General features: G+C 46.1%; 1 protein-coding gene across 1 annotated transcript in view; it reads left to right on the top strand.

Moving 5' to 3' along the window:
• The window catches only part of LOC121559060 (adhesion G protein-coupled receptor L3-like), a gene marked incomplete at its 3' end in the record, with an annotated part of 80,242 nt that overhangs the window by 3,359 nt on the left and 64,383 nt on the right, over positions 1 to 12,500 (top strand). The window contains exon 2 of the mRNA XM_045219256.1: positions 2,970 to 3,183. Coding sequence (XP_045075191.1) covers positions 2,970 to 3,183 — 214 coding nt within the window. The remainder of the gene's footprint in view (positions 1 to 2,969; positions 3,184 to 12,500) is intronic.

The following is a 12,500-nucleotide window of genomic DNA, read 5'->3' as shown; positions in this document are numbered from 1 at the left end:
ACTGTCACTGAAAGCCTGTCATTCACCAATGTTTTGACAGTCAACAGTAGCTACGTTTTAAGATGTCTAACTGTCACTGAAAGCCTGTCATGTCACCAATGTTTTGCGTTCTCTTCTTTTTCATCTGTGAATGTGGAAATGAAGACTACAGTAAAGAGCATTAACAGTACATAGCTGTGAGGGACCTTGTCCATCTGGTTTCTATGACTACAGTTTAGATAACAGTTTAGTTTCCATTTTGATTTTGTATTATCATCTTCAGCAACCCTTTTATTTTATTATTTGAGATTCATACAGTTTATTCATACTGTAGATTCATACAGTTGATTCATACTGTAGATTCATACAGTTGATTCATACTGTAGATTCATACAGTTGATTCATACTGTAGATTCATACAGTTGATTCATACTGTAGATTCATACAGTTGATTCATACTGTAGATTCATACAGTTGATTCATACTGTAGATTCATACAGTTGATTCATACAGTTGATTCATACTGTAGATTCATACAGTAGTTTCATACAGTAGATTCATACAGTAGTTTCATACAGTTGATTCATACAGTTGATTCATACAGTAGATTCATACTGTAAATGCATACAGTAGATTCATACAGTAGATTCATACAGTAGTTTCATACAGTTGATTCATACAGTTGATTCATACAGTAGATTCATACAGTAAATGCATATATTAGATGCATACAGTAGATTCATACAGTAGATTCATACAGTAGATTCATACAGTAGATTCATACAGTAGATTCATACTGTAGATTCATACTGTAAATGCATACAGTAGATTCATACAGTAGATTCATACAGTAGATTCACACAGTAGATTCATACAGTAGATTCATACAGTAGATTCATACAGTAGATTCATACTGTAAATGCATACAGTAGATTCATACAGTAGATTTATACAGTAGATTCATACTGTAAATGCATACAGTAGATTCATACAGTAGATTCATACAGTAGATTCATACTGTAGATTCATACAGTAGATTCATACAGTAGATTCATACAGTTGATTCATACTGTAGATTCATACAGTTGATTCATACTGTAGATTCATACAGTTGATTCATACAGTAGATTCATACTGTAAATGCATACAGTAGATTCATACAGTAGATTCATACAGTAGTTTCATACAGTTGATTCATACAGTTGATTCATACAGTAGATTCATACTGTAGATTCATACAGTAGATTCATACAGTAGATTCATACAGTAGATTCATACTGTAAATGCATACAGTAAATTCATACAGTATATTCATACAGTAGATTCATACTGTAGATTCATACTGTAAATGCATACAGTAGGTTCATACAGTTGATTCATACAGTAGATTCACACAGTAGATTCATACAGTAGATTCATACAGTAGATTCATACAGTAGATTCATACTGTAGATTCATACTGTAAATGCATACAGTAGGTTCATACAGTAGATTCATACAGTAGATTCATACTGTAAATGCATACAGTAGATTCATTGCCAGTAGATTCATACAGTAGTTTCATACAGTAGATTCATACAGTAGATTCATTGCCAGTAGATTCATACAGTAGATTCATACAGTAGATTCATACAGTAGATTCTTACAGTAGATTCATTGCCAGTAGATTCATACAGTAGATTCATACAGTAGATTCATACAGTAGATTCATACAGTAGATTCGTTGCCAGTAGGTTAAATGGGGTGACTGCCTCCACTACTTTACCTCCATGAGTTGATGATGAAAAATACATCAGAAACACTCCTTGTCTTTCACAGTCTTCTCTCTCCCCCCCCCTCTCTCTCTCTCTCTCTCTCTCTCTCTCTCTCTCTCTCTCTCTCTCTCTCTCTCTCTCTCTCTCTCTCTCTTTGTGTGTCTCTCTCTCTCTCTCTCTCTCTCTCTCTCTCTCTCTCTCTCTTCTTCTTCTCTCCACTCTCTCTCTTCTTCTTCTCTCCACTCTCTCTCTTCTTCTTCTCTTCATTCTCTCTCTTCTTCTTCTCTCCACTCTCTCTCTTCTTCTTCTCTCCTCTCTCTCCCTTTTTCTCTCCACTCTCTCTCCCTTCTCCTCTCCACTCTCTCGCTTCTTCTTCTCTCCACTCTTTCTCTTATTCTTCTCTCCACTCTCTCTTTTCTTCTTCTCTCCACTCGCTCTCCCTTCTCTCCACTCTCTCTCTTCTTCTTCTCTTCACTCTCTCTCTTTTTCTTCTCTCCACTCTCTCTTTTCTTCTCTTCACTGTCTTCTTCTCTCCTCTCTCCAGTCTTCTCTTCACTGTCTTCTTCTTCTCTCCTCTCTCCAGTCTTCTCTCCACTCTCTCTCTTCTTCTTCTCTTCATTCTCTCTCTTCTTCTTCTCTCCACTCTCTCTCCCTTCTTCTCTCCTCTCTCTCTCCCTCCTTCTCTCCTCTCTCTCCCTTCTTCTCCACTCTCTCTCCCTCCTTCTCTCCACTTTCTCTCTTCTTCTTCTCTCCTTTTCTTTGGGCACAAATATCTATATCTTGTTATTTCTTATTGTTTCAGGCCTTAAGGCTGAGAGACAACTGATCTAGAGGGTGTCTAACACACTGTAGCGTGCAGGTCTATGTCAGGAATGGTAGTATTGTGTTAAATGCAGGTATCTCTGCTTTTGTTGTGTACAAGCGTGTGTGTGTGTGTTAGAGAGAGAGAGAGAGAGAGAGAGAGAGAGAGAGAGAGAGAGAGAGAGAGAGAGAGAGAGAGAGAGAGAGAGAGAGAGAGAAGGCTTTCAGAGAGCAACATGAGAGTGAGCGCATTCTGTTCTCAGTACTACCAGTGGATTCTAAAGTTCTCAACAACAACAAAGCAGACATATATACCGAGCACCCCAAGATGTAACTAACGCCAGGGTCGAAGCAGAGAGAGAGAGTGTGTGTGTACACGTTTATCTGTGTGTGTGTGTGTATATTTACATGTATATATTCTCTCCCCCTATGCAGCGGTGAGTCGAGCCCCTATCCCCATGGCGGTGGTTCGTAGGGAACTGTCCTGTGAGTCGTACCCCATCGAGCTGCGCTGCCCGGGGACAGACGTCATCATGATCGAGAGTGCCAACTACGGACGCACCGACGACAAGATCTGTGACTCGGACCCAGCACAGATGGAGAATACTAGATGTTATCTGCCCGACGCATACAAGATCATGTCGCTCAGGTGAGCTGATCTAGAAATATAGTTCTATGTCTGTCTGTCTGTCTGTTCATCTATCCATCCATTGAAGATCATGTCCCTCAGGTGAGCTGATCTAGAATTATAGATATCTGTGATGATTATTTAATGTCTATGTGGCCATTCTCTGTGGACTGTATAGTTGAGACGGTCCATCTGTTCTCAGATTGAATTGATCAAGGTTATATATGCAGATCTGGAATGGTGTTTCTAGGTGGTGCTGTGGGCAGACTAAAGCCGCTAACAGTTTCCTCCTTCTTTATCTGGTCCTCTCTCTCTTCTCCCTGGTCCTCTCTCTCTCCCTGGTCCTCTCTCTCTCTTCTCCCTGGTCCTCTCTCTCCTCTCCCTGGTCCTCTCTCTCCTCTCCCTGGTCCTCTCTCTCCTCTCCCTGGTCCTCTGCCTCCTCTCCCTGGTCCTCTCTCTCCTCTCCCTGGTCCTCTCTCTCTCCTCTCCCTGGTCCTCTCCCTCCTCTCCCTGGTCCTCTCTCTCCTCTCCCTGGACCTCTCTCTCTCCTCTCCCTGGTCCTCTCCCTCCTCTCCCTGGTCCTCTCTCTTCTCCCTGGTCCTCTCTCCTCTCCCTGGTCCTCTCTCTTCTCCCTGGTCCTCTCTCCTCTCCCTGGTCCTCTCTCTCCTCTCCTTGGTCCTCTCTCTCACCTCTCCCTGGTCCTCTCTCTCCTCTCCCTGGTCCTCTCTCTCCTGTCCCTGGTCCTCTCTCTCCTCTCCCTGGTCCTCTCTCTTCTCCCTGGTCCTCTCTCCTCTCCCTGGTCCTCTCTCTCTCCTCTCTCTGGTCCTCTCCCTCCTCCCCCTGGCCCTCTCTCTCTCCTCTCCTTGGTCCTCTCTCTCTCCTCTCCCTGGTCCTCTCTCTCCTCTCCTTGGTCCTCTCTCTCCTCTCCCTGGTCCTCTCTCTCTCCTCTCCCTGGTCCCCTCTCTCCTCTCCCTGGTCCTCTCTCTCTCCTCTCCTTGGTCCTCTCTCTCTCCTCTCCCTGGTCCTCTCTCTCCTCACCCTGGTCCTCTCTCTCTCCTCTCCCTGGTCCTCTCTCTCCTCTCCCTGGTCCTCTCTCTCCTCGCCCTGGTCCTCTCTCTCCTGTCCCTGGTCCTCTCTCTCCTTTCCCTGGTCCTCTCTCTCCTCTCCCTGGTCCTCTCTCTCTCCTCTCCTTCTCCCCCTCTCTCTATCCACCTCCTCCCCTCTTCCTCCCCCATTTCTCTCTCTCTATCATAACCACCTTTCCATCATGCTGTGCAGCTCTGCCTGCGGTTGCTTTAGCCTGGACGGCCACCTGCTCAGACAGATGCAGTGTGTGGGTCTAGCTATCCATAATTAATGCACGCACGCACACACACACACACACACACACACACACACACACACACACACACACACACACACACACACACCAAAGGGGCTAGAGCAGACTGTTAGCTCCAGTTATATGAGCCAGAGGGAATCACCAAATGGTACCCTATCCCCTATATAGTGCACTACTTATGACCAGAGCCCTATGAGCCCAGCTGCTATCTGTGTGCTCCCATATTCCCTCCCCCATAGGGATACACAGGGTTGAAGGGGAAACGAAGAGGCTGCAATGAAAGTTCCTCTTAATCTGTGTGGTTATTATAGAGGGACTTCACTTCAGGGATGTTGTGTTGTTGAGGAGATCCAAAATGGCTGCCTAGGGATTCTGATATCTTTGAATGGTCTATTCTTGTTCTTCATCCCCCTCTATTTACCTCCCTTCTATTTTAAATTCTACATTTCGGCTAGGCTCTCGTTTTGAGTGTCACAAAGGACTGTCTCATCAGATGAATAGAACTGTAAGAACACTGGGAAGTTCCAAAAGAACTGTCAGAACACTGGGAAGTTCCAAAAGAACTGTCAGAACACTGGGCAGTTCCAATAGAACTGTCAGAACACTGGGCGGTTCCAAAAGAACTGTCAGAACACTGGGAAGTTCCAAAAGAACTGTCAGAACACTGGGCGGTTCCAAAAGAACTGTCAGAACACTGGGCAGTTCCAATAGAACTGTCAGAACACTGGGCAGTTCCAAAAGAACTATCAGAACACTGGGCAGTTCCAAAAGAACTGTCAGAACACTGGGAAGTTCCCATAGAACTGTCAGAACACTGGGCAGTTCCAAAAGAACTGTCAGAACACTGGGAAGTTCCAAAAGAACTGTCAGAACACTGGGCGGTTCCAAAGGAACTGTCAGAACACTGGGCGGTTCCAAAAGAACTGTCAGAACACTGGGAAGTTCCAAAAGAACTGTCAGAACACTGGGCAGTTCCAATAGAACTGTCAGAACACTGGGCAGTTCCAAAAGAACTGTCAGAACACTGGGCGGTTCCAAAAGAACTGTCAGAACACTGGGCAGTTCCAATACAACTGTCAGAACACTGGGCAGTTCCAATAGAACTGTCAAAACACTGGGGCAGTTCCAATGGAATTGTTAGAACACTGGGGCAGTTCCATTCTAGAATGAGAACATTGAGAGGGCTATGAGGCTAGGTGCTAGTGTGGTGTGTGGGGTATTTCTAGCTCTGGATGAAAGGTGATGAAGTGATGTGTTCTGGGGAGGAGGTATACTCAATGTAACGATCCCGGCAGTCTGAGTCGGGTCCTGTCTGTGGACTAGTTTTTATGTTCGTGATCTCCAGTTTCCCGAGGGTTCTGGACGCTCGGGGAGCTCTCTTGATTTCGCGCCTGCATCCCATCAGCAATCTGCACACCTGGTCCTGATCATCACCCTTCTTAGGCTCTGGCCTAACATCCATTCCCTGCCGGATCGTTAGCCATAAACATCATTCTCCCGGAACCTTCACCCAACCCCCTGCCGTGCCATCAGTTCATCTGCTACTTCACCACCACCTACTCATCTCCGCCACCCGCTCCGTCTACTGGACTATTCTGCATCTTTATCTGTAAATAAACACTCTCATTCGTTCAACTCACCTTGTCCTGGTCTGCTTCTGGGTTCGGTCTTAGAGAACCGTGACACTCAATTAGTTAAGAAGAGAACAGTAGCACTATCTTACTACACACACACACACACACACACACACACACACACACACACACAAACACACCAGTGGAGGCTCCTCAGAGGAGGAAGGGGAGGACCATCCTCCTCAGTGAATTTCATTTTAAAGTTTAAACATTATAAAAGTTATCATTTTTAGATAAAACTATACTAAATATATTCACATGTCACCAAATAATTGATTAAAACACACTGTTTTTGCAATGAAGGTCTACAGTAGCCTCAACTGCACTCTGTAGGGCGGCACCATGGTGTAGCCCAGGGATCATCAACTAGATTCAGCCGCGGGCCTATTTCTTCTTGAGCGGATGGTCGGGGGACCGGAACATAATTACAAATAATTTGGGAGACTGTAAATTGACCGCAAGTAGCCCAAACATGTCACGCCCTGACTCAGAGGACGCTTATATGTTGAGTCAGGGTGTGTATTTTCCTTGCTGTGTTTTCCTATGTTGTATTTTCTATGTTTAGATCTAGTATGTCTAGATCTATGTTGGCCGGTGTGGTTCCCAATCAGAGGCAGCTGTAGCTCGTTGTCTCTGATTGGAGACCATACTTAGGCAGCCTATTGGCACTAGTGGGTTGTAGGATCTTGTTCCGTGTGAGGTTTGTTGTGTGTACCTTAGGACGTCACGTATCGTTAGTTTATTGTTTTGTCGTTGTGTTTATTCGTTTAATAAACATGTTGGCATATCAAGCTGCGCCTTGGTCCTTCTCGTTCATGAACGAACGTGACAAAACAGATATAATGTTTGACTAAAACATAATCATTTCAAACATTGTTTACATTTGTATACGATCACGTGTCTCTCTATTATGTGTGGGAATACTTGGGAACAGATTTCTCAAAATAAAATCACTTAGAGCTGATTTCCTGGTGTTTTTACAGTCTATTATGCCCAACCAAAAAAAAAAGTATTAAAAAAAGTATTATTATTTTTGGCTCAGAAAACTTGGTGGGCCAAATAAAACCACCCACGGGCCAAATTTGGTCCATGGGCCGCCAGTTGGGGAACCCTGGTGTAGCCAGAGAACAGCTAGCTTCCGTCCTCCTCTTGGTACATTGACTTCAATACAAAACCTAGGAGGCTCTTGGTTCTCACTCCCTTCCATAGACTTACACAGTAATTTTGACATCTTCCGGAGGACGTCTTCCAACCTATCAGAGCTCTCGCAGCATGAACTGACATGTTGTCCACCCAATCAAAGGATCAGAGAATGAGTCTAGTACTGAAAGCATAAGCTACAGCTAGCTAGCCCTGCAGTGAATAACATGTGGTGATTAGTTGACTAAAAGAGAGAGAAAGACAATAGTTGAACAGTTTTCAACAAATTAATTTCTTCAAAAATGTAGGAGAAGCAAGAGAGAAAGAGAGAGAGAGAGCAATTGTATTTTTTTTTCGCTTTGAGTTTCACTTACTTAGCTAGCAATTGCAGCTGGCTAGTTTAGCCTACTGAAACACCCTGCTCAAACAGAGGGATGCTATGTTAGTTAGCTGGCTATAACTATCCAACACAACACTGGAACTCTTCCAAGTCAAGGTAAGCTTTTGATTTTATTAATTTATTGCCACCCGGGCCCGCCGGTGTAACTGCTAAACTGCTTACTGACTGTACACTGTAACGTTACCGCATGATTGTAGCGGGTTTACTAACGCGTTAGTTCTATTAGCTATGTTGACTAGGACATTACTTTAGCTAATATGGGGACAACGATATAGACTGTGTGTAGCGGTTATGACATGGTTTGGAAAGGTTTTTTCACCTGGTCACATACAGCTGATGTGTTGTGCATTGAAGTCCACAAACGAAGGGAAAAGGTGAGAGGAGGAGAGTGCATAGAGGGAGGAATACAACGTGGCTGCTATGAAAGTGAACTGTGTTTACGCGTGATCAGGGTGTATTCATTCTGTTGAAAAATTTTCTTAAACAGAAGCAAATGAAACAGGGATAAAAAAGACCTACATTTGTCCAATAGAAACTCTCATTTGCAACTGTTGGACTAATGATTACACCCTAGATAAGCTAGATGCAGGCAAGGGTGTGCAAGACCTGTGCACCTACGTTATAAACTTTCATTCATAGGCTAGGTTGTAGCAACCTCATGATGGGTACAGGGAAAATGTTAGTATCATGTAGTAGCCTAAACCTATTGATGTTACATTGAGTTTGGGTGAATGGAATATGAATGACAGTCATCCACTATGCTGTAATAGAAATAAGGCCATGCTCATTAAAAACGGCACTGACCACCAATGATATATATATATATAAACATCTGGTAGATCTTAAGACCCTTTGTATATTTAGATTTTTTAAAGTCAGACACCATTTTAATCCGGAGAATGTCCTCTTTGTAGTGATGTAAGGTTGGGCAGCAATCTCTGACCGCCACTGACACATACATACACACACCCTGTAGACTCCCGTGCCAATGTTTAAATATTACTTCTGGATCTTAAACCCACTTCAATCTCCCACACATTCCTCCCTCTCTCTCTCTCTCTCTCTCTCTCTCTCTCTCTCTCTCTCTCTCTCTCTCTCTCTCTCTCTCTCTCTCTCTCTCTCTCTCTCTCTCTCTCTCTCTCTCTCTCTCTCTCTCTCTCTCTCTATCTCTCTCTCTCTCTATCTCTCTATCTCTCTCTCTCTCTCTCTCTCTGTTATATAAGTCCCTGTGCACATTGGAAAAAACACTTAAACAAGAAAGAGGAGAGAGAAAGAGGAGAGAGAGTTCTTCATCTCTTTAATATAGAACAGAGGGATGACATCACACTTCATGTATTATTTCCTCTCCTCGCTCCTCCCTCCATTCCTCTCTTCTGACCCCGTCTCTCTAACTCTCTCCTCTTTCCCCTCCCTCACTACCTCTCCTCTTTCCCCTCCCTCACTACCTCTCCTCTTTCCCCTCCCTCACTACCTCTCCTCTTTCCCCTCCCTCACTACCTCTCCTCTTTCCCCTCCCTCACTCCCTCTCCTCTTTCCCCTCCCTCACTACCTCTCCTCTGTCCCCTCCCTCACTCCCTCTCCTCTGTCCCCCCCTCCCTCCCTCTCCTCTGTCCCCTCACTCCCTCACTCCCTCTCCACTTGCCTCCCTCACTCCCTCTCCTCTGTCCCCTCACTCCCTCTCCACTGCCTCCCTCACTCCCTCTCCACTTGCCTCCCTCACTCCCTCACTCCCTCTCCTCTGTCCCCTCCCTCCCTCTCCTCTGTCCCCTCCCTCCCTCTCCTCTGTCCCCCCCTCCCTCACTCCCTCTCCTCTGTCCCCTCCCTCCCTCTCCTCTGTCCCCCTCCTCCCTCACTCCCTCTCCTCTGCCTCCCCTCACTCCCTCTCCTCTGTCCCCTCCCTTCCTCTCCTCTGTCCCCTCCCTCCCTCACCCCCTCTCCACTGCCTCCCTCACTCCCTCTCCACTGCCTCCCTCACTCCCTCTCCTCTGTCCTCCCTCACTCCCTCTCCACTGCCTCCCTCACTCCCTCTCCTCTGTCCTCCCTCACTCCCTCTCCACTGCCTCCCTCACTCCCTCTCCTCTGTCCTCCCTCACTCCCTCTCCACTGCCTCCCTCACTCCCTCTCCTCTGTCCTCCCTCACTCCCTCTCCACTGCCTCCCTCACTCCCTCTCCTCTGTCCTCCCTCACTCCCTCTCCTCTGTCCTCCCTCACTCCCTCTCCTCTGTCCCCTCCCTCCCTCACTCCCTCTCCTCTGTCCTCCCTCACTCCCTCTCCTCTGTCCTCCCTCACTCCCTCTCCTCTGTCCTCCCTCACTCCCTCTCCTCTGTCCTCCCTCACTCCCTCTCCTCTGTCCTCCCTCACTCCCTCTCCTCTGTCCCCTCCCTCCCTCACTCCCTCTCCTCTGTCCTCCCTCACTCCCTCTCATCTGTCCTCCCTATCTGTCCCTATATCCCTAATTTTCTCTTCTCCTCTACCACCTCTCATTTCCTCACAGCTCTTTTCTTCCATTTTCCTTTCTTCCTTCTCCAACTCTCCACCCCTCTATTTTCTCCTCATGCATCTTCTCCATTTTCCCAACACCCTTGTATCTTTCATTCACTCTCTCCTCTCTCTCCATCTCTCTCCGCTCCCTCCATCTCTCTCCTCTCTCCCTCCATCTCTCTCCTCTCTCTCTCCCTCTCCATCTCTCTCCTCTCCCTCCATCTCTCTCCGCTCCCTCCATCTCTCTCCACTCCCTCCATCTCTCTCCTCTCCCCCTCCATCTTTTATTTTTATTTTTCATTTCACCTTTATTTAACCAGGTAAGCCAGTTGAGAACAAGTTCTCATTTACAACTGCGACCTGGCCAAGATAAAGCAAAGCAGTGCCATAAAAACAACAACACAGAGTTACATATGGGGTAAAACAAAACATAAAGTCAAAAATACAAACAGAAAATATATATACAGTGTGTGCGAATGTAGTAAGTTATGGAGGTAAGGCAATAAATAGGCCATAGTGCAAAATAGTTACAATTTCGTATTAACACTGGAATGATAGATGTGCAAAAGATGATGTGCAAATAGAGATACTGGGGTGCAAATTAGCAAAATAAATAACAATATGGGGATGAGGTAGTTGGGTGGGCTAATTTCAGAATGGCTGTGTACAGGTGCAGTGATCGGTAAGCTGCTCTGACAACTGACGCTTAAAGTTAGTGAGGGAGATAAGAGTCTCCAGCTTCAGAGATTTTTGCAGTTCGTTCCAGTCATTGGCAGCAGAGAACTGGAAGGAATGGCGGCCAAAGGAGGTGTTGGCTTTGGGGATGACCAGTGAGATATACCTGCTGGAGCACATTCTACGGGGGGGTGTTGCTATGGTGACCAGTGAGCTAAGGTAAGGCTAAGGCAGTGATTTATAGATGACCTGGAGCCAGTGGGTTTGGCGACGAATATGTAGTGAGGGCCAGCCAACAAGAGCGTACAGGTCACAGTGGTGGGTAGTATATGGGGCTTTGGTGACAAAACGGATGGCACTGTGATAGACTACATCCAATTTGCTGAGTAGAGTGTTGGAGGCTATTTTGTAAATGACATCGCCGAAGTCAAGGATCGGTAGGATAGTCCGTTTTACGAGGGCATGTTTGGCAGCATGAGTGAAGGAGGCTTTGTTGCGAAATAGGAAGCCGATTCTAGATCTAACTTTTGATTGGAGATGCTTAATGTGAGTCTGGAAGGAGAGTTTACAGTCTAATCAGACACCTAGGTATTTGTAGTTGTCCACATACTCTAGGTCAGACCCGCAGAGAGTAGTGATTCTAGTCGGGTGGGCGGGTGCAAGCAGCGTTCTGTTGAAGAGCATGCATTTAGTTTTACTAGTGTTTAAGGGCAGTTGGAGGCTACTGAAGGAGTGTTGTAAGCTCGTTTGGAGGTTTGTTAACACAGTGTCCAGTGAAGGGCCAGATGTATACAAAATGGTGTCGTCGCATAGAGGTGGATCCGAGCTTCACCAGCAGCAAGAGCAACATCATTGATATACACGGAGAATAGAGTCGGCCTGAGAATTGAACCCTGTGGCACCCCCATAGAGACGGCCAGAGGTCCAGACAACAGGCCCTCCGAATTGACACATTGAACTCTATCTGAGAAGTAGTTGGTGAACCAGGCGAGGCTGTCATTGGAGAAACCAAGGCTGTCTTTTATCGATCGCGGTTATAATATCGTTTAGGACCTTAAGCGTGGCTGAGGTGCACCCATGACCTGCTCGGAAACCGGATTGCATAGCGGAGAAGGTACGGTGGGATTCGAAATGGTCGGTGATCTGTTTGTTAACTTGACTTTCAAATACTTTCGAAAGGCAGGGCAGGATGGATATAGGTCTGTAACTAGAGTGTCAGCTTTCCAATCTCTGGGGATCTCAGACGTCTCTCCGCTACCTCCATCTCTCTCCTCTCTCTCTCTCTCTCTCTCTCTCTCTCTCTCTCTCTCTCTCTCTCTCTCTCTCTCTCTCTCTCTCCCTCCCCCTCTCTCTCCTCTCTCTCTCTCTCTCTCTCTCCTCTCTCTCTCTCTCTCTCTCTCTCTCTCTCTCTCTCTCTCTCCCCCTCTCTCTCTCTCTCTCTCTCTCTCTCTCTCTCTCTCTCTCTCTCTCTCTTCCCCCTCTCTCTCTCTCTCTCTCTCTCTCTCTCTCTCTCTCTCTCTCTCTCTCTCTCTCTCTCTCTCTCTCTCTCTCTCTCTCTCTCTCTCTCTCTCTCTCTCTCTCTCTCTCTCTCTCTCTCTCTCTCTCTCTCTCTCTCTCTCTCTCTATCTCTCTCCTCTCTCTCTCATCTCTCTCCTCTCTCTCTCCT

This window comes from Coregonus clupeaformis, unplaced genomic scaffold (assembly GCF_020615455.1).
Source record: "Coregonus clupeaformis isolate EN_2021a unplaced genomic scaffold, ASM2061545v1 scaf2198, whole genome shotgun sequence".
Taxonomy (NCBI): domain Eukaryota; kingdom Metazoa; phylum Chordata; class Actinopteri; order Salmoniformes; family Salmonidae; genus Coregonus; species Coregonus clupeaformis.
The sequence above is the reverse complement of the archived record's forward strand: the minus strand, read 5'-3'. Positions and strand labels throughout refer to the sequence as shown.